Below are 22,105 nucleotides of genomic sequence, written 5' to 3'. Positions count from 1 at the left end.
TTCTGGGGGGAGCTTGGTTTCCCCTTGCTCCCTCACACCCCCAGCACGCAGGAGATGGGGAGATACTGAAATACAGAAACACAGCCCTGCAAGGACCTTGCTGGAGAGCCAAAGATGCTGAGTTTGGGTCCCTTCCTCACCTCAGAGCCCTCAGTGACACCACGGTGACAACTCATTCCACCTTGGGCCAGAGCTCCTTTCCTGCCACCACAGCCAGCCCTGCCTGGGCGCCCAGCTCAGAGTCAGCAGGCACAGATGATGGAGCCCTGGCAGGGTGTGACCCAGCCCCAGGCACTCAGCTCTAACCCCTCTCTGCCTCTGCACTGCTCCTCCAGGCAGGAGGGGAGGGGCCAGGGTGGCACAGCCCTGCAGGGACAGGGCTGGGTGAATCCCAGAGCAGCACAAGGACTGAGGTGCTGCAGCTCAGCTCAGCTCCTGGAGCCCTCCCCACTGCCCAGGCAGCACTCCCTGCTCCAGGCACCCACTCTGGACAGGCTGCCAAGGCCACATTCCCACACTTTGGGGACAGGGCTGTGGCAAGCCCAGACCCCACTCACCTCCTGTGTTGACTCCTTCTCCTTCTGGAACTGGTGCCTCTCCTGACTCAGCTTGTCCCCCATCTTCCTCTTTTTCTCCTGCTCCTCTGTGAGCTGCACAGTGAGGTCCTCAATCTCATCCAGCAGCTTCTGCTTCTCCTGCAAGGACACGAGCAGCCCAGTGAGAGCATTCCCAGTGCAGGGAATGCTCCTCTCCTGAGGCACCAGGAGGCTCTGCCTGCTGGGATTCATCTGCTCAGAGCTTGGCAGCACTGAGGGAGCACTCAGGATGGCTCCAGAGTGAATCCACATGAATATCCACCCTTGTGCTGCTTTCTGGGAAGCACCATGCTGGTGTGGGATGGGCTGGAGCCAGCACGGGGCTCCAGGCCAAGGAGAGACATTAAATCATAAAGCTCCTTATGTCTGGATTTCAGAAAACTCCTGAATCTGAGATCTTTACCTCCCTCTTGGTTTCAGACATGAAAGGTTTGAACTGAGGGCTGATCCAAGAAGGAATAGAGCAGTTCAAGCTGGGATATAAAACACACAGGCCAGCTCTGTTCCCTTCTCCTCCCCAGAGCCTTGGCTGAATGTTTGGGATGCAGGTGAAGATGCCAACAGCCCCCAGAGCAGCACCCTATGCTGTCACCAGCTTTTCCTGCTTCTCACTCCAGCCCACCATCACGGATTCTGGAGGTGCACAAGGAGCTGGGAGGGGACACAGCTGGGACAGCTGATCCCAAAACTCAAAATGGATATTTAATACTAAATGACAACATGTTCATCAATACAAACTGGGGGAAGAATGAGAAAAAGGAGGTGTTTGCAGTGATGGCATTTGTCTTCCCAAGTCACTGTTGGGCTCCCTGCTTGATGATGGAGCTCTGATTTCCAGGAGATGCCTGAACACCTGTCTGCCTTGGGAAAAAGTTAATTAACTCTTTATTTTCTTTGCCTCTGTGGGCAGCTTTTGCTTTACTTAATAAACTGTCTTTTCCCTCAGCCCACAAGTTTTACCATTGTTGCCCTTCCAAATCTCCCTGGGCTCACAGGTCCCAGCCCCATGGGAAAGGTTTTGGCTTTCAGAACTCCACAAATGGCACAGGAGCCCTGCAGTGCTGGTGATGGATGGCCCCTGGCACACAGGGCTGAGGAGCAGCTCATGGGGGAGCTCCAGATGCTGGCTCTGGGCTGGAACCCTGGCTGTGGGAATTTCAGATTTCTGTGCTGCCAGGCACTGACCCCCAGAGAACACTGCACTGACCTGAGGCTGTGGAGAAGCTTCCAGAATGGAATGGCAGAACTGGGATTGTGGGTGTGGAGTTTGAACAGAAGTGTGTGATATCACAGGGTGAAAACTCAGAGTTTAAGGGTTTAGAATATAGCAATATTTATAAAGCAAGATGGAGGTTTTAGGGCAGAGGCTGCTCCTTCTTCTTCACCTTTGTCTCCATGGGTTTGGGTGGTTTTGTGTAATTGCATAAAAAGTCCACATTGCAGGCATGAGTGGTTGGTTATTGGGTTAAAAGTAAAAATAATTAAGGTGTCATTTTTTAATTGGACAGTTTATCCTTAAAAGGCCTTGTAGAGAGAGAGATGGGGCTCCATTTTTAGTTTGTTAAAGTGAAGTGCTGCAGAACTCACAGTTTGTGAGACTGTGACAGAGATAAGAACTAATAAAGATCTGAGCCCCAACAAGAAATACCTTCTTGTGATTTAATCCTGGCCCTGGCAGAAAAAAGCAAAGACTCCACAGCTCAGGGGTGTCCTGCTCCATGGAGCAGCACCAAGCAGGAAAGGCAACAGTGACAACAAAATCCTGATTTCTGGGCACTGGACAGGAGAGCAGCTCATCAGCCAGGCTCCTCCTGGGCAGGGAGGGGCAGTGAGAGCAGCTCCTGCTCCTCCTTCACCCATTCATGTGGAGGAAAGGAGAATGGCTCTGCATGGATCAAAACCAACTTCCCATGGCTGGGAATTCACCCTCAGAGCCACTGGGGCTTTCCTGTCCCCAGCCTCAGCTGTGCTCACCAGGCCCTGGCACATGAAAACCACATCAGGAGGATGGAGCTGCAGAGCTCTCCCGTGGGATTAAACATGGATAAAAGGCCCTTCAGCTGGGAGAGGAGGTTTTATCTCAGTTCAGTTTTAACTTTAATTCTGCCCCAAGCTTGGCAGAGACAAAATGCAGCCCCTGCTCCAGGTGTCCCACCTGTAACCCACCCCATCCCTGAAGGTGAGGCTCCTGCCCAGCCCAAGGAGCCTTGGGAAGCCCCAGCCCTGCAGGGCCTTGGATCCTGAGCAGGGGGACATGAGAGGGGCTGGGAGGTGACACAGATCTTTGGAAACTCAACTGACAAATCCCAGGACACAGAGATAGAGCATCCCTGCTCCTCCTCCTGCCCTGCACTGGACTGGCCACAGGGATGGGGACAGGGATGGGGACAAGCTTCCACAAGAGGGCACGAGTCCCCTCCTGAGCAGGCACTGCCACAGGCATTTATCAGGGGTTTATTCCCAGCTTCCAGGCTGAACCGTGGGAGACTGCAAGGATAACTGTGTGGGACAGTGCTGTCCAACGTGGGGACTGGAAAATGGAAGGAAATGGTTTGTTACATTAAATGGAACTTGTGTTCATGAAAATTCATCCCAAAACCAGAATTTCACCCCAAAACCAGCATTTCATCCCCAAACCAGGCACCCTGTGGCCTCACCTCCTCAAGCCTCTCGATGTTGGCTCTCAGGCAGGGGACACAGGACCTCAGCTCGCTGTTCTCATCATCCAGCTGCTGCAGCCTGCAGAGGGAACGGGTGTGAGACTCATCCCAGCATCCCACACAGGGAGAAAACCTCCCCAGGAGTACGAAAGCAAAGGGAAGGCAGCAGGGATTCATCTGTTCAAGGCAAATCCTGAGATGTTTCTGCTGCCAGGGGGAAGAGAGGGGCATCTACAGAACCCTGACTCCACCAGCTCCAGGGCTATTCTTTGTTCCAAGGGTTTTTCTGTCCCTGTACAAGCCCCAACAGCAGAGACAACAGAATGGGGTCAGAGAGGGCTTTGGGTTTGCATTCCCAGGGAAAACCCCACTGTCTTCACCTCCCATGGACTGCAAGGGATGAACAACAGCAAAACACTCTGGGGAAGATGGGAAAACCCTGTTAAATAGCTGACACCCCTCCCACCCCACTTCTGCCTTTGCAATGCACCAGGCAGCACAGAGCACCCTGCCTGGGACACTCTGCCTCTTTCCCAGCTGTTTCCCTGTTTCCATCAAGGTGCAAAACATCTGGGCATCAAAAGTACCCCAAGGGGTGATTTATAGGAAGCAGCATTAACAAATCATTAACAAATCCCCTCTTCATCCCCTCACTGCAGGACAGGCATGTGGATAAAGAGTGGGAGTTAAAATGCATCAGAGCAGCTCAAATAAAGAACCCAAGATTAGGTCTGTGGGCCAAAGGTGGAAATAACCAGAACTCAGGTTTGTGGTGATTTTAGTCACACTTTGAACCAATCAAACTCCCTGCCTGCCTCCCTGTGTGCCCCCAGGGCACAGATCCTGGGGTGGCTCCAGGAGAGCTGCCCCCCAGCCCCACCTGGCCTGCAGGTTCTCGATCTCGATGCTCTTCTCCCTCTCCATTTTGCTGAGCAGCTCCCTCTGCTTCTTGATCTCCTCCAGCAGGGTCTGGTCAGCCCTCAGCTCCTGCTCCTTCAGCTGCTCCTCGAGTGCATTTGCTCTGCAGAGAGGACAAAGAGGGGATTAAACTGCCCTGAGGAGCAGCTGCCATCCCAAGGCAGGGCCCAGACTCCCCTCCCAGCCCCTCTCCCACCCTCAGGTGAACTGGGAGCAGCAGATGGTGAAACAGAGCAAGCTTCCAGGGAAAACACAGCAATGACCATCTCAAACAGCTCCACTGCATCCCAGCAGATGCAGCAGGAGAAGCAGCACCTCTTCCATCACAGCCACCACCAGGTCATGTGTCTTAAGGAACACAAGCATGCTATTCAATTTCCAGCCTGGGAAAGAAGTCTATTTTAAATTATTTTTAAATGTCTTCTATGCATTAGAATTATTTCCAAGTGCAGCCACACACATACACATCTCTTCATGGGAATCTCAGAGTCACTGAGGTTGCAAAAGACCTTTAAGAGCTTCTAAGCCAAACACAAATCCCAGGGTTTGTGGTTGCACCTGCAGTAGCCATGGCAGAGAAATCCTCCTTCAGCTGTTTCCAGCAGGAAGTGGTCTCATTGCTCAGCCTCAATCCCTCTTGTTTTCACTCTCTTGTGATGCCAACAAAAACCAGGGGATCTGCAGGTCACCCTTGCCTGTGTGTCAGCAGAACTGCAGATCACAGAATCCCAGAAGGGTTTGGGCTAGGAGGGACCTTAAAGCCCACCCAGTGCCACCCCTGCCATGGCAGGGACACCTCCCACTGTCCCAGGCTGCTCCCAGCCCTGCCCAGCCTGGCCTTGGGCACTGCCAGGGATCCAGGGTGGGCACCCTGTGCCAGGGCCTGCCCACCCTCCCAGGGAACAATTCCCAATTCCCAATATCCCATCCAGCCCTGCCCTCTGGCAGTGGGAGCCATTCCCTGTGTCCTGTCCCTCCATCCCTTGTCCCCAGTCCCTCTGCAGCTCTCCTGGAGCCCCTTCAGGCCCTGCCAGGGGCTCTGAGGTGTCCCTGGAGCTTCTCCTCTCCAGGTGAGCACCCCCAGCTCTGCCAGCCTGGCTCCAGGCCCTGTCCAACCTGGCCATGAGCAGGGATGGGGCTGGAGCTGGAATTTCTGCAGTGGCTTTGCCCAGGAGAAGGTTTATTCCAGGAGAAGGCTTTTCCCAGCTGATCCCACCCTCCCCAGCACCCAGCTCACCCAGAGCCAGCTGACACTTCCAGGCCAAGCTGCTGAAGTGAAAACATTTCCCTCACTCTCAAGTTTATCAGGGCTTAGGGAAACCTTTGTTTGAGTGGCTCAGTTCCCTGACAGGACTGTTACTTAACAGAATTACAGCCCTATAGATAAACTCTGCTGGCTTTATCTGCCCAGGGTAGAGCTATGCTGGGAGAGAGGAGCCTGGCAGATTAGCACACACAGGGATTACATCATGTGGGATCCAAAGGGCTGCACCCTGGCCTGGATCCAGCAGGAGGCAAGCTTTGGAGCTCCAGGGACCATTTGGGGCAGGAAAATATATTAAACACAAATATGATATGATATAAATATAGCCATGATATAAGTATAACCATGATATAACTATAACAATGACATAACTATAACTATAAATGTTTTTTAAAAAATCAAGACCCAGAGTTCCAGTGACTTTTTGGGAGGGATACATGGAGCAGGGAAGCACATTAAAAAAAAAAAACAAATCAAAAGACAAACAACAATAACAACAAAACCCCACCCTGAGTGGGAAGGGAGCCACAAGGATCATGGATTCCAACTCCCACCCCAACAATCCCACCCTGGGCATCCCTGAGAGCATTGTCCCAACACTCCTGGAGCTCTGGCAGCCTCAGGGCTGTGCCCATTCCCTGGGGAGCCTGGGCAGTGCCAGCACCCTCTGGGAGAAGAACCTTTCCTGATCTCCACCCTGACCCTCCCTGATACAGCTCCAGCAATTAAAAGCCCCATGTAAAAACCACCAAAAGCCAAGTCCTGGAGCTCCAGAGAACTTAAGCCCATACAATATAAAACCTCCACGTTGCTGTGCCCTGTTCCCAGCTGGGAGGGAGTCAATCTCCCTGGGAAGGGCTGTGGTTGGGATTTGGGAAGGGAGCTGAGGCAGGAGGAGGGGAGAGGCCCCAGGGGAGGCTCTCACCTGTGCACCAGCTGCAGGTTCTCCTGCCGGAGGCGGCTGTGCTGCTCCCCGTTGGCAGCCGTGTCCTTCTCCAGCTCCGTCACCCGCTTCTCCAGGAACACCACCTGCAGCAGGGCCAGGGCTCAGCCTCTGGGGAGCCCCAAACCCAGAGCAGCCCCCCACAGCATCCCCAAACAAGCAGGGCTCCCACTGGAACTGAGCAGTCGTGCCTTGTGTATCAGCATCCCTTTAAAACATCCTTTTCCATCTGTTTTCCCAGGTTCTGATGGCTCCCGTGAACCAGTCTGGGGTCAAACACTTCACTCTTTCCTTTCTCCAACCCCTTCCTGATGGCATCTTAAAAGGAATCCAGAGGGAAAGATCCTGGTGGATCCCCAGAGCTCCATGTGCAGCCCTGAGGCTGGATAACTCCCCACTGCCTGGAACAGGATGGAAACCCTGAATTTACAGATGGAGGGATCAACGACAGCTGGTGGGGAAGGAAAAGAGTTGTGGATTTTCTCCCTGTACCTCCACAGGGTTTATTCCAGCTGTATTTGCATTTAATTCATTCAAATTCCATATAAAACAATCCTGGGGGAGAAGAAATGAGGAGCATGCCTGGAAAAGCCAAACCCTGGCTCTGGGAGAAGGGCAGGAGACATGGGAGTGTTAAAGGGGCCATGCAGACACACAAGGCCTTTCCCAGCAGTGCCTTTTCCATTAAAGGTTTCCCAAGTCAAATGCCTTAAGGAACCCAACTATTTTATTCAACTTCCCCTTGGAAAAATGTTAATTTTTATTTCTTTTTTAAAGGTTTTCCCTGCATTATAATTATTTCTGAGTGCAGCAACACACAATCACATTTCTCTTCCACACCAAGCTCCTCAGGACATTCATATTCCAGAGATAAAAAGCTATTTCCAAGGAGTTTCAGGACTTCAGTAGACATCTACACAATCTTAGCTTCTTTTCCCTGTTTTTTAACTAGGAATACTCAAAATCTTTCTTGTGCTCCTATCTTATCCTACAACTCTTTTCTTGTAATACCTCAGGAAAACCCATCAGCATCAGCACAAAACCAACCCTACCCTGACAGCACGAGCAGAGTGTGACAGCACGAGCAGAGTGTGCCAAGGAGAGGAAGTTTCTCTTTCACATTGGGTGGGTTGCCTCAGAAAAGCAGAACATCTTCTTGTGTGAAGGAGAAGTGAAAATGCTGCCTGTGAACGGCCCATTCCTCCTCCCAGCACTCTGGGGGAAGCCACAGCCCCTGGAGAAGATGCAGTGTCACCTCCTGACCCTGCAGAGCTGCTCTGCTCCTCCATCCCCTCCATGGGGAGGGCTCATCTGAAGGGAGGAGCTTCACCCTGACCCTGCCTGGGAGCACTGCAGGGTCCCACAGACCTTACCCTAGAACCTCTTCCTCTCAACATTTCAGCAAAGCTCAGGGCACCAGCGCGGGGAGCAGGCCCCACCTTGTCGGTGATGTCCTCGTCGGTGCACTCCAGGCTCTCCCGGTAGGATTCCTCCATCACCCCCACGGCCAGCGAGCTCGTCTGGTGCAGCTGCCTGAAACGGAGACAAACCACCCCGACCCACAGCAGCAGCGGCATCAGCCCCAGCACCGGCACCATGGCGACACCCGGTGACAGCGGCCGGCCCGCCGCCACCTCCCGCCCTCCTCAGCCTCTCCAGAGGATCCGCGCTCTCCGAGTGCTGCTGTCCCCTCACCACGGAGCCGGCCCGGGAAATCCAGCGCTCCAACGTGGACACGGGGCCGGGACTTCACACCGCGATCATCGATTGCTCTTTGGAATGGGGAGAGATAAGAGCTCCCTCTTCCCACTTTCCTTCTCTAGCCCAGCCCCAAGGCCGTGCATTATCCAGCACAGGCCAGAGTACTGCCAGGGCTGATAAGGCTGGGAAGAAGTGGGGTGCAAGGGGAGGGAGGGGGGCAAACCCCCCTGAGGCCGCTGTGATCCCCCAGCCCAGTTAATGAGCTAATCATTAACGAGGCCTCGTGACAGCGGTGTCCCAGCTTTGTGACAAACTAAAGGACACACTGGAGAGGCTGCTCAGTGTCCCAGCTTTGTGACAAACTAAAGAGCACTCTGGGAAGGGATTGCTTGGTGTCCCCAGCTTTGTGACAAACTAAAGGACACCCTGGGAAGGGGTTGTTTGCTCAAGCTTTGTGACAAGCTTGACTCTGGAGAGGCTGCTCAGTGTCCCCAGCTTTGTGACAAACTAAAGAGCACTCTGGGAAGGGCTTGCTCGGTGTCCCCGGCTTTGTGACAAACCAAAGGACACCTTGGAGAGGGGCTGCTCGGTGTCCCCAGCTTTGTGACAAACTAAAGGACACCCTGAGGAGGGGCTGCTTGGTGTCCCCGGCTTTGTGACAAACTAAAATACACCCAGGGAAGGGATTGCTGGGTGTCCCAGCTTTGTGACAATCTAAAGGACACCCTGAGGAGAGGCTGCTCGGTGTCCCCAACTTTGTGACAAACTAAGGCTGCTCCCTCAGCATGGCTGCCCTGGAGAGGGGGTGTGTTCCAGCCTGGCACCCCAGGCAGCAGAAGAACACTCTGCTCTCCTGCTTTGAGCAGATGATGGATGACAAAACCCCAGAGGTCTCTTTAAAACTCTGTTTTTCCCAGGAATTTGTACCATTGGCTCTTGAAATCCTCCCACTACACAGTGTGTTCATGCCAGGACTCACTAAGCACAACTGGCATTTACCAAGAGACCACAGCCTGATTTTACATCCTCACCCTCAGTTTATATTTAGATTTTAAAGTCTCAGGCACATTTGTCATTTAAATGGTGCCAAGCACAACAGGGCTTAAGCAGCTGAGATTTCTTGGCATGAGCAGAACCCGAATAAGAAAAATGAGGAAAGAGCCCTTACCAAAATAAAATCAATTTTCTAAAAGCAAATGTTTTGGGATTATTCACTAATTACAGTATCTGCAACAAAGGATTTGCTTTGGGCTGAGCTTAAGGGTCTGGCTGGGCAAAACCTTGTTATCTCCCTCCTTATCACAAACCAAACCTGACTGCTCTTGAATTAACTAATATTTACACAAGCCCACACATTGCTGCCTCAGAAAAGCAAAGGGCCAGGAGGGCTCAATGCCCCATAAGATAGGGTATCTCTGTTCCCAAAAGTTTAACTCAAATCCTCCCAAAATTATCAGTGCTAGGCACGGGACAAAAACGAGTCCTAAAACAGGAAACCTGGGACAGGCTGCTCCCCTCAGCCCTCCTTCCTGCCAGTGTTTTTCACAAAGCTCTAGAAAGCAAGATGAGTGGAAGTAGGAAATGTAATATCAAGGATCTGCTTCCTTTCCAGGAGGGGAACCATGCCAGGGGAGATTGCTGAGTGCAGGAAAAATGGAGAAGGGAAAGGTGTGAGAGCACAGTGGGAGGAAGAGGTGCAGGGAAGCTGCTTGGTCAGCACAGGGAGCAGAGAGAGCGTCAGGAACAGCAACATTCCCAAACTGAGCTGCCTGCTCCTCCACAGTGTCCCTGTCCTGCTGGGAAACCAGCCAGGAGAAATGCAACAAGTGCAGAGGGAAACCTCCCTCCTGAGCGTGGCAGAGGCAGAACAGCGAGGTAAGAGTCAGTTTATCCTTCAAATCAGGATGGCATGGGAACAGGAGGGATGGGGGAGCTGGGAGAGGAGGAAAGGTGAGCACCAGGTGACACTGAGAGGGGAGGGAAGGACCCTGTGCTCCAGAGATCTGCCCAGTATATCCAATATATCCAATATCCCTGGGGGGTCACAATGCCCACACAGAAAAGGTGACTGACATCACACAAGGTGGTTGTGCAGGACAGAAGCAGCACAGCATTAAAGCTGGGCTTAAACCAGGGTTAAAATTCAACCAGAGCTACCTGCAGCCCACCCAGGTGTCCCAGAGCCCCTGACTGAGCAGGGGGAGCTGCTCCCACAAAGCCAAGTGCTGAGGGGGATATGGACTGAAGTTAAACAGGACCAAGAGCTGTCTGAGGGATTTTGGGGGTGCTGTAGAATCCCTCCAGGTGTGGGTACTGACTGGTCTGGTCCTGCAGAACTCTACAGACATGGTGATACTGGGAGGGATCCCAGACTGGGACATATCCCAGAGGAATATGTCCTTCTAGAGACTCCTTCCCTGCTCCATGAGCTCCCTGCTATGGCCCTGGCAGGACAGAGTGTGAGGAAAAGCCCTCCCCATTTTTCCTCAAGGAATAAGGTTGCCAGCAGCCTCCAGCTGTGTGCACAAGTGAGAAACCCCCATTCCAGAAAAAAAGATCCCTGAATTAAACCCACTTTTCCCCAGCACTATGGAATATATCCAGAAATACAACCCTCCAAGCTTATTTTGAGTTTTCCTTCCATGGAGCCGGCAGCTCACACGGATCAAGCAAACAACAACAGGAGTATGAGCTTACCTTGCCACCTTCTTGCTGGAAAGTCTTTTATTGGGACTGCAAAATGAAGAAAAAACAGGAAAGAGTTAGAAAAGCTGACAGTGGAGAGCCAGGGAAACAGGAAACTGCATGGACTCCGGGGCACATCCTCTGCTCTGGCAGGGAGCCCTTGGCATGCACCCCCAAACCCCTGGGAAGGGCAGGAGAGGGGCCACTCCTGTGCTGGAGAACAAGGAATAACAAAGCACATGGAATAATGCTGGAGGAGAGCTCGCTGCCCCCTGCCACGCTCTGCTCTCCTGCTGATCCCTGCCTGAAAACCGATCCCCAAGGAAAGAGCTAAGAATAGCAGGGAGCCTGGGGGGGCTGCAGCCCGGTGCTGATGGCACACTGAGCCACATGTGCTGCACCCCAGGGCACCCTCAGAGCTCCCCTGCACTGGGCACCAATGGCACATCCATCCTTCTGCCATGATCCCGCTGATCAATCCATCCTTCTGCCCTTCCACAGCCACCATGCCACTGCTGGGCTCTGGGTCACCAGGAAATGCTGCCTGCTCCTGGCCTGCTCTTTTTTGCCTTGGGTTGAGGGGGCACACCTTGCTCAGCCTTGCTGTTATAATCCTGGAGAACAGTCTCAGCAAGATGCAACCAATCGTGATAGGCCTTCAGTTATTAATGTCCTTCAAACGTTCCGGTTTTGTAGATTTAGGAATCAAAACACTTCTGCACCCCCTCACCATGTCTGGGATCTCCCCAGATGTTACCATAAGTTGAAGAGCTCAGCAGTCTGGGAATACCTGGGATCCATCTTCCTGATGTCCCCAAGAGTAATCCCATCTGGAGCTGGAGCTGAGCCCTTGCTTTAGGAGCTGTTGGTGCTGTCCCTGTCTGGATTTTGAGCATGGCACTGCTGCAGTGGCTGGGGAGGGGATGAGCTCTCTCTCCTTCTCAGGGATAACTGGCAGGGATCACTCCTTGGATCCATGGCTGAGCCAGCTGGTCCATGCCACAGCGGTCAGGGATCAGTGTCACCGCAGGACGAGCAGCCAAGGGCTGTGTCACCGTGTCCCACCTGCAGGGGACAGGCTGCAGGCTCTTCCTGCTGAGGAGAACCAGCCTTTTCCACAAGCAGCTCCTTGCTGAGATGCTCCTTCCAGTCTTCTGGTGCTGGGGAAGTGGACAGGCCTTGGATCTCACTCCTCATCTTCCACCCACGCTGGTGTCACGAGATGCCACCGGGCCACACCAAATCCTCACTCAGCTCCAATCCAAGAAGCAGCAGTTGCATTCCCTGGTGCTTAGCTCAGTTTTAGGAAAAAACAACAAATAAAATCCTCTGGAAGTCCACTCCTGCCTGGAGCTGCAACACGAGTTCTTCGAAGGAGGGATTAAAAATAGCTTAGGACAATTTGCTTTGTAAAGCAACCCCCAAACCTGACTGGGGGCTGTTGTCAGGGTGACCAGCCCTGGGTCAAAGTGCATCCTCAAATCCCAGACTTCCAGGGAGCACAAGAGCTGCTGCTGGCTGGGCTTCAAGGCTGCTCGGCGCCCAAGGGGAGGAGGTCAGGCCCTGGTGTTTGCCAGGGATTGTAAGGAATGGCCCCAGCACTGGGGGGAAAATATTTTCCTCTGGAAAAATCTCCTGGGGAAGCCATGGCACCTGCAGTGTCCAAAGGCTGAGACACCAGCAAGGGCACTGGAACAAAACAGAGGCACAAAGCACTTCATGCCAAGCTCCTGGAGGAGTCTTGCCTGCTTTCCCAGGCTGCACCCCAATGCTGGGAGCAAGCTCCCCAGTTTGTTCCAAGGACAAAACAGTGTCTGTGTGCCCGCAGTTCTTATGAGTGAGGCTGTTCTGGGGTGCTCTGGGCTTCATCCCAGCTGCCAGAATCCCCTGGAGGAGGTGTCTTCAGGCTTGTCCCAGATTTTGGTCCAGTTCCTGCTGCTCCAGGATTTGTCCCCTCTCTGAGGGCCTCAGGTCAGTGGTGATGCAGGGAGGAGCAGCAGGTCCTGCATGTCCCACACACTGCACAGGACACCTCCCATCCACAGCACACAAACAGGGGCATTGCCCCTTCCACACAGGCCCTTGGAATGTATTCCCAGTAAATGTGTACTTGGTGAGCCCTGAACACAGATGGAGGAATTGCACCTACTCACAGGGCAAATCAAAGCCTGTGGAATTCCCACCATGATCAAGGCACAGAGAAGCTCCACAGGAAATCCCACCCATCACAAGAGGCTCTGAGGTGTTAGCTCAGCTTTGCAGGTAGGTGTGGTGGAGAAAACCTGAAATAGAATGGGGCTTCCAGGGAAAACCAGTGTTCTCCTAAATACCTGCATAACCTGAGACCCATCACTGACCCTCAGGGCCTCCAACAGCAAAGACAACTATTTAGCCAAGAAAAACAAAGGGAGAGACCTTTTTTCTCATTAAAAAGAATGAAATTCAAGCTCCTATTTGTTTTGCAGTTCTCCTCCCATAGACCAGGAGAGCTCCCAGATCACACTGTCCCTGCAAAGGACAGACAGAAACTAAGAACATGACAGAAACCAGGTCTGAATAGCCACAATACCCATGAAAAGAAAGATTTATCGCCAATGCCACCATCCTTCCACCCAGAGGGCTGCAACCAGCTCTGAATGAACAAATCAACAGGCAGAAATCCCTCTCCACTTGTCACACACCACATCCAGCTGCTGCCTGGGAGACCTCCAGAACTCCATCCAAAACCTCCTGATGTTCCTGGTGTCTGTCACATCTGCCCAGCCCATGGTGACACCGGGGTGGGCAGGCTGTGGGTGAAGCTGGGTGAGATGGGACTTTGCTGATGCCTTCAGGTTGTTCCTGCAGCAGGAGGATGGGCAGTCCCTGCCCCTGCACACCACTCCCAGTCTTTCCTTGGTGACAGAAGTACTGTGCATGGCTGTCAGCCTGATTTTTAAAGATTTTCTAAGCCTTCTAATGTTTACATTCTTGTAACGAACTTTCTCACCCACTTTCTGTCAATAACTTACTGGTTTGCGTTCTTTTATAAAAGAAGAAGAATTTGATAGACTGTGAGTTTGTCCAGTGTCATTGGAGAGGTGGCACTTTCACCCTCCAACCCATTGGCACGAGTCAGAAAATCAACTCCCCTTTTCTCACCTTGGGAACAGCAGTGTGTGTGCTCGTGTTGTTTCGTGTCCTGCAGTGACACATGGGCAGCTCACTGCTCCCATGGAACCCCCATGCACAGGCATGCAAAGGGCAGGGAATGCTCTCCTTGTCTGCACCACAGGCTCCTCCTGCTCACCCTCCACGAGCTCCCCACCACCTCAAACACCTGCAGAGCCTCCTGGCTGGGTGAAACTCATCCCCTCCCCACCAGCACACAGAGGGAAAAGCTGGGCCAGACAAGGAGAGCCTCCCCATGCAGAACATCCTTCCCAGGCTGGGATGGCCATGCACATCCAGTTACCTATTCATTTCAAGATCATTGAGGCGAGCAGAGAGATCCTCGAGGCGGTTGATTTGTTTGTGGCACTGGCTACAGTAAAACTCAAAAGCTTCGTCTGCGAGAATGCTGTGCAGTTTGGCAGCGAGGGGATTGGTGCTAGAGAGATCACAAGGGTCATGTCAACAGCACAGAAGGCACAGGGAGCAGCTGCAGCCGTGGCTTCCACAAGCTGGGGATACCTCAAGGTAGGGGAATTGTTGGTGGGAAGTATGAAATTTGAATTAAAATCTCAGGGCAGGTTGGGTCGCCTCCCACCATGGTTTTCAAAGCCAAATTAAAACCAATGTGGGGCTGCTGATAATAATATATAAAACATTTCTAATTTATAACAATATGTAGCTAATTGATAATTTGTAGTTGCTCAATAGAATTTATATATGCTGAGGATACCTCAATGTAGGGGAATTTTTGGTGGGAGGTATAAAATTTGAATTAAAATCTTAGGGCAGGTTGGGTTGCCTCCCACCATCATTTTCGAAGCCAAATTAAAACTAATGTGGGGTTGCTGATAATAATATATAGAACATTTCTAATTTAGAATAATTGATAACAATATACAACTAATTGATAATTTGTAGTTGCTCTATAGAATTTATATATCCTGAGGATACCTCAAGGTAGGGGAATTGTTGGTGGGAGCGATGAAATTTGAATTAAAATCTCAGGGCAGGTTGGGTTGCCTCCCACCATCATTTTTGAAGCCAAATTAAAACCAATGTGGGGCTGCTGATAATAATATATAAAATATTTCTAATTTAGACTAGTTTATAACAATATGTAGCTAATTGATAATTTGTAATTGCTCAATAGAATTTATATATACTGAGGGTACCTCAAGGTAGGGGAATTGTTGGTGGGAAGTATGAAATTTGAATTAAAAATCTCAGGGCAGGTTGGGTCGCTTCCCACCATCATTTTCAAACTCAAAGCCAATGTGGGGTTGCTGATAATAATATATAAAACATTTCTAATTTAGACTAGTTTATAACAATATGTAGCTAATTGATGATTTGTAATTGCTCAATAGAATTTATATATACTGAGGGTACCTCAAGGTAGGGGAATTGTTGGTGGGAGGCAGAAAATTTGAATTAAAATCTTAGGGCAGGTTGGGTCGCCTCCCACCATGGTTTTCGAAGCCAAATTAAAACCAATGTGGGGCTGCTGATAATAATATATAAAACATTTCTAATTTAGACTAGCTTATAACAATATGTAGCTAATTGATAATTTGTAATTGCTCAATAGAATTTATATATACTGAGGGTAGCTCAAGGTAGGAGAATTGTTGGTGGGAAGTATGAAATTTGAATTAAAATCTCAGGGCAGGTTCAAAAACCACCATGGTTCTCGAAGCCAAATTAAAGCCAGTGTGGGGATGCTGATAATAATACATAAAAAATTTCTAATTGAGACTAGTTTATACCAATATGTAGCTAATTGATAATTTGTAATTGCTCAATAGAATTTATATATATTGAGGGTAGCTCAAGGTAGGGGAATTTTTGGTGGGAGGCAGAAAATTTGAATTAAAATCTTAGGGCAGGTTGGGTCACCTCCCACCATGGTTTTCGAAGTCAATTAAAGCCAGTGTGGGGCTGCTGATAATAATATATAGAGCATTTCTAATTTAGAATAATAAATAACAATATACAACTAATTGATAATTTGTAGTTGCTCTATAGAATCTATATATACTGAGGATACCTCAAGGTAGGGGAATTTTTGGTGGGAGCTATGAAATTTGAATTAAAAACTCAGGGCAGGTTGGGTCGCCTCCAACCATGGTTTTCGAAGCCAAATTAAAACCAATGTGGGGCTGCTGATAATAATATATAAAACATTTCTTATTTAGACTAGTTTATACCAATATGTAGCTAATTGATAATTCGTAATTGCTTTATAGAATTTATATATACTGAGGGTAGCTCAAGGTAGGAGAATTGTTGGTGGGAAGTATGAAATTTGAATTAAAATCTCAGAGCAGGTTCAAAAACCACCATGGTTTTCAAAGTCAATTAAAGCCAGCGTGTGGTTGCTGATAATAATATATAAAATATTTCTAATTTAGACTAGTTTATAACTATATGTAGCTAATTGATAATTTGTAATTGCTCAATAGAATCTATATATACTGAGGATACCTCAATGTAGGGGAATTTTTGGTGGGAGCGATGAAATTTGAATTAAAATCTTAGGGCAGGTTGGGTCACCTCCCACCATGGTTTTTGAAGCCAAATTAAAGCCAGTGTGGGGATGCTGATAATAATATATAAAACACTTCTAATTTAGACTAGTTTATAACAATATGTAGCTAATTGATAATTTGTAGTTGCTCAATAGAATTTATATATACTGAGGATACCTGAAGGTAGGGGAATTGTTGGTGGGAGCTATGAAATTTGAATTAAAATCTCAGGGCAGGTTGGGTCACCTCCAACCATGGTTTTCGAAGCCAAATTAAAGCCAGTGTGGGGATGCTGATAATAATATATAGAACATTTCTAATTTAGAATAATTGATAACAATATACAACTAATTGATAATTTGTAGTTGCTCAATAGAATCTATATATGCTGAGGGTACCTCAAGGTAGGGGAATTGTTGGTGGGAAGTATGAAATTTGAATTAAAAACCCAGGGCAGGTTCAAAAACCACCATGGTTTTCGAAGCCAAATTAAAGCCAATGTGGGGTTGCTGATAATAATATACAGAATATTTCTAATTTATAACAATATGTAGCTAATTGATAATTTGTAATTGCTCAATAGCATTTATATAGTTGATAATTAGCAACATTTCCACCACTCTCCTTCCAGAGACTCCCAGCAGCTGAGCTTGGCCCACATTTCCAAACCCCTGAGCCAATCTCAGTCCCCAGGAGCCCAGGGCAGGTGAGGTAAGTGCTTCCCACAAACCCACACCACTGCAAAGTTTATTTTTCAGCAGGAGTTTTCAGGCAATCTCTCTCAGGAGGCTCCTGGTTTGCCTCAGTAAGTGCAGAATGAACTTGCACACTGCAGGACTGGGTGCTGTGGGCCAGGGCTGAATCTAAAGGGGATTTTAATGGATTTTAGGAAAAAGTTTTCCCCCCAGAGGGTGCTGGGCACAGCCCTGAGGCTGCCAGATCTCCAGGAGTGTCTGGAGAATGCCCAGGGTGGGGCTGTTGGGGTCTGAGCAGGGCCAGGAGCTGCCCTGGATGATCCTGGTGGGTCCATTCCCACTCAGGATATTGTGGGATTCCATCATCCTTTGGTCAGTGTCCCACTTTTCAATGGGATGCTTTAAAAGCAGAGCAGCTGTGCTGCTGCAGACCTGCCTTAGTAAAGCACACAGACAGATTTTCACTGAAATTTTTTCACTTTTAAGCCAAGATGAAATGGACAGGTGCACTAACACCTCACTCCTCCAAAGCACAGCCCAGCAGCAGTGCTGTGCTCCTGCAGAGAATGCCATTTGGGAAAGGGCCATGGGGTCTGTAGGGCTTTCACAGCTTGGGAAGCTGGGAGACACTTCCTCATGATTTGGGCAGGACAGAGAGGATTCTCAGCTGCAAATGGTTTGTGCTCATTTGGGGCCAGACTCCACAAACCCTTCCTGTGCTTCTGGAAGCCACGGATGTGAAACAAAGAAAGGTTAAATAGTGAAAAACCCAAGCAGTTCCATAAGAGAGACAGGTAAAGGTGTGAGCAAACACAAGCAAGATAAACCCAACAGGCATCAGGGAGGGGCAGTGAATCCTGGGATGCACAAACACACCAGAAACTCCTGGCCTGGGGCATCCTGAGGGTGCCCTGGTCCAGCCCCCAGCCCAGGGTCAGGCCTGGAGGCTGTGCTGTCAGCACAGTATTCCCCAGCCCCCTCAGACAGGCTGGACACCAGCAAATGCCAAATTATCATCTCTTCCTATTCCTGGAAAAAAAAAAATTCAATTGCAAACCATTCCCCTGCCCCTCAGGGCAGGTGTGGCCCGGGGATAACTTTCTCCCAGCAGCAGACAGGTTGGAGGCTCAGGGTTTGTGCAGGGAAGGGGTGACAGTGGCACCTGGGGGAAGGGATGTCCTTTTTCTGGGTGCTCTTGGGTGCATTCCCTTCCCAGGTGGGAACCCAAATTTAACCAGCATTAATCAACATGAGAAGAGCAGTGTGGAGGAGAAGCCTGAGGGCAGGCTGGCAGCTGCTGGGGTGTGTGCAGATCCTGCTGGCCCCAGGCTGCCCTGGCTCCCTGCCCCTGCAGTGGGTGAGAGCTCAGCCCTGGGCTGTCCCCACCCACTCCAGGATGCTGATGGGTCCCCTCCAGATCAGCACATTCTGTGCTTGTACAACACAGAACCTCCCTCCATCTCCTGGAGCAACATTTGTCTTCCCCAGGTCCTTCCTGGTGGCTGGGGTGGGATCAAGGAGCTTTTCCTTTTATTTCCCACTGAGAGCTGCAAAGAGGCTTTTCCTTCTGGATGGATATGCAAGGGAAGGCTCAAGAGGAGGGATCACAAAGAAGAATACAAGGACTGAGCAGGGAAGCACTGCACCCCACAGTGTTCCCTGAAGGCACTTGGGGTTTGTCTTCATCTTCTGGAGTTGTGGCAGGAGAATTTCTAGAAATTATTCCCATTTAGACACTCTTGTAGCATGGAAAGGGGCTGTGGTGATGGGATGCTGTGCTTTGTATTCAAAATACAGCCAAAAAAAACCCATTCAGCCTGAACCAGGGACAGCCTGTGTCCCCCCCTCAGGTGTGTTTAAACACACTGGAGCTGTTCAGGCATGGAATGGTTTGGGTGGGAAAGGACATTAGAGCCCATCCCACCCCACCCCTGCCATGGGCAGGGACATTTTCCACTATCCCAGGTGGTTCCAAGCCCCATCCAACCTGGCCTTGGACATTTCAGGGATCCAGGGGCAGCCACAGCTTCCCAGGGCCTGCCCACCCTCCCAGGGAACAATTCCCAATTCCCAATATCCCATCCAGCCCTGCCCTCTGGCAGTGGGAGCCATTCCCTGTGTCCTGTCCCTTCCTACCCAAAGTCAGAAGAGCTGCACAGACTCAGGGAATGTTTAGGGCAGGATTTCACACACACAGCAATAATCCAAGGGGAGGCTAGGCCTGAGAGGCATGAGGAAATCCTTCAGCTCCAACAGCCCCACATTCCTGACTCCAGAGGCTTTGCAGGGTTTATCTGCAGCCTCCCTCCCCAGCAAGCCCCAGCAGAGAAGCTCCAGCACAAACCACCACAAGCTGTGTGGCCACGTGCCCAGGGAGCCCCTCCCTGCACAGGGAAGATGGGATAAGGTGTGGATCAGATCCAGAGACAGAGCAGAGCAGAGATGCTGCCCTGGCAGAGCAAGATTGGAACACTGGCAGCGTGAGGAAATTGGGAGCCCTGGCCTGATGGTAAAGAAAAAGTTCAAGAGATGGAAAAGCTCCTTTAGCTGGGTATTTCCTTGCCAGGAGCCTTCTGGATGAGGCTGGCAGGAAAAATGAACAGCAAGGCTGGGTTTTAATCAGAGTTCTTCCTGTGCCACAGCACCAGCACAGCCAGCCCCACATTCCTGCACTGAGTAAGGACAAGCAGGGATCAGAGACTGTGCAGGGTATCCCAGGGCTGGAGCACTGCTTTCCTAAAGGAAAAGGTTGGGAATTCTTTACAGCAACTCTCCTGTTTGCCATTAACACCTCCAACATTGCTGCTGCACCAGCCAAAAAGAGATGAGCCCTGACCTGCTCTTCCCTGCCAGCCCTGTGCACCCAGAATTGTCCAAACTCCATGAAGGGTTTGGGAAGCTGGGAAAAACAGGAAGATGGGGAAAAAAAGTTTTGAGAAGTTTACATGGCTGCAGAAAGGCACAGATGTGTCACAGCAAAGAGAAAGAAGTATATTTTTGTCTTTAGCACAGGTGTGTGGCTGGCAGGGAATCCTGCCCTGTGCAGAGCTGTGCCTCCAATGCAGGAACACATTCCCAGTGTCACCTGTCATCCCAGACACTTTGTGGGCTGCAGCACTGATGATATTCCAGCTTTTACTAATTTTCTTTAGAAAGTAAGTATTGATAGGTGTGTACCACCCCACCAGCTCCTCAGCCCATCCTGCTCAGGCTGGAAAATAAACTTTTTCCTGGTTTCAGACCCTAAAGCAAGAAGGAAATACTACAGCCTGCTTCCTGCTCTACAAATCCCTGGAGAAGGAATGCTGCTGCAGCTCATGCAAATCCAACCAAACATTGCATCAAAGCCCAAAATAATAAAAGAGGAAAAAAAACATTGGAGTCATCCTGCAGGATCAAGGGTAAGGCTGCAGGTGGGTTTTCTCTCCTGGAGGGTTCAGTGATGGAGAGTGTGACACTGGAAATGCAGACAGCTCTTCCACCTCCTGCTGGGTGTCACAGGACAGGCACTGAGGAGGAGAATTCCTCCTCCACTTCCAAACCTATTATCCCATTGGAACCAGAGTCTGCCAGGCTGGCAAATCCCAGGCAAACCCCAGTCCCACAGAGCAGAGTGAAGCAGCACCAGGGCTGGGCATTACCTGGGAGAGAGGAAGGAGGAGCTGCCAAAGCTGCTTTCCCCATTACACAAAGGGTCTGGGAACAGGTCGGCCTCGTTGCCCTCCCCGTAATCCTCGAAATGCTCCTCCCCGCTGATGACGGTGACAATGGAGTGGCTGAGCTCGGAGCCCAGGGCCAGCTCGTGGGGGTGGGACCTGGGGGAACAGACACACAGAGGTTAGACAGGGGCCACAGCAGCCTTTGCATTGCATTCAGGACATCCTCCCTCTGAGGATGGGGCTTGCACTTGGCAGGGGAGCGGTGGATTCTGTGAGAAGCTGCTGGAAGTTTCCCCCATGTCCAGAGAGCCCATCCCTGGAAGTTTCCCCATGTCCAGAGAGCCCATCCCTGGAAGTTTCCCCATGTTGAGAAGAGCCCATCCCTGGAATCCTCCCCCATGTCCAGCAGAGCCCATCCCTGGAAGTTTCCCCCATATCCAGAGAACCCATTCCTGGAAGTTTCCCCATGTCCAGCAGAGCCCATCCCTGGAAGTCTCTCCCATTCCAGCAGATAACATCCCTGGAAGTTTCCCCCATTTCAACAGCGCCCATCCCTGGAAGTTTCCCCCATGTTGAGAAGAGCCCATCCCTGGAAGTTTCCCCCATTCCAGCAGAGCCCATTCCTGGAAGTTTCCTCTGTCCAGCAGAGCCCATCCCTGGAAGTTTCCCCCTGTCCAGAGAGCCCATCCCTGGAAGTTTCCCCCTGTCCAGCAGAGCCCATCCCTGGAATCCTCCCCCATGACCAGACAGCCCATCCCTGGAATTTTCCCCCATGTCCAGCAGAATCCATCCCTGGAAGTTCCCCCATATCCAGCAGAGCCCATCCCTGGAAGTTTCCCCATTCCAGCAGAGCCCATCCCTGGAAGTTTCCCCATGTTGAGAAGAGCCCATCCCTGGAATCCTCCCCTATGTCCAGCAGAGCCCATCCCTGGAAGTTTCCCCATATCCAGAAGAGCCCATCCCTGGAATCTTCCCCCATGTCCAGAGAGCCCATCCCTGGAAGTTTCCCCCATGTCCAGAGAACCCATCCCTGGAAGTTTCCTCTGTCCAGAGAGCCCATTCCTGGAAGTTTTCCCCATGTCCAGAGAGCCCATCCCTGGAAGTTTCCCCCATTCCAGCAGAGCCCATCCCTGGAAGTTTCCCTCATGTCCAGAGAGTCCATCCCTGGAAGTTTCCCTCATGTCCAGAGAGCCCATCCCTGGAACTTTCCCCCATTCCAGCAGAGCCCATCCCTGGAAGTTTCCCCCATGTCCAGTAGAGCCCATCCCTGGAAGTTTCCCCCATTCCTTCAAGTTTCCTCCTT

General features: G+C 50.8%; 1 protein-coding gene across 8 annotated transcripts in view; it reads right to left on the bottom strand.

Moving 5' to 3' along the window:
• RAB11FIP3 (RAB11 family interacting protein 3) overlaps nt 1-22,105 on the bottom strand; it is a 93,052-nt gene that overhangs the window by 3,511 nt on the left and 67,436 nt on the right. For 6 of the 8 annotated variants that reach the window (XM_005496646.4, XM_026798768.2, XM_074553126.1 and 3 more), the window contains 8 exons: nt 20,785-20,958; nt 14,222-14,356; nt 10,780-10,815; nt 7,821-7,914; nt 6,364-6,467; nt 4,137-4,277; nt 3,254-3,335; nt 558-695 (listed from right to left, as the gene is read on the bottom strand). In XM_005496646.4, the coding sequence (XP_005496703.2) occupies nt 558-695; nt 3,254-3,335; nt 4,137-4,277; nt 6,364-6,467; nt 7,821-7,914; nt 10,780-10,815; nt 14,222-14,356; nt 20,785-20,958 (904 nt within the window). The remainder of the gene's footprint in view (nt 1-557; nt 696-3,253; nt 3,336-4,136; nt 4,278-6,363; nt 6,468-7,820; nt 7,915-10,779; nt 10,816-14,221; nt 14,357-20,784; nt 20,959-22,105) is intronic. The other 2 variants (XM_074553124.1, XM_074553129.1) reach the window with 1 other exon arrangement.

This window comes from Zonotrichia albicollis, chromosome 16 (genome assembly GCF_047830755.1).
Source record: "Zonotrichia albicollis isolate bZonAlb1 chromosome 16, bZonAlb1.hap1, whole genome shotgun sequence".
NCBI classification, from domain to species: domain Eukaryota; kingdom Metazoa; phylum Chordata; class Aves; order Passeriformes; family Passerellidae; genus Zonotrichia; species Zonotrichia albicollis.
Note: the sequence above shows the minus strand (reverse complement) of the source record. Positions and strands in the feature narration are given on the sequence as shown.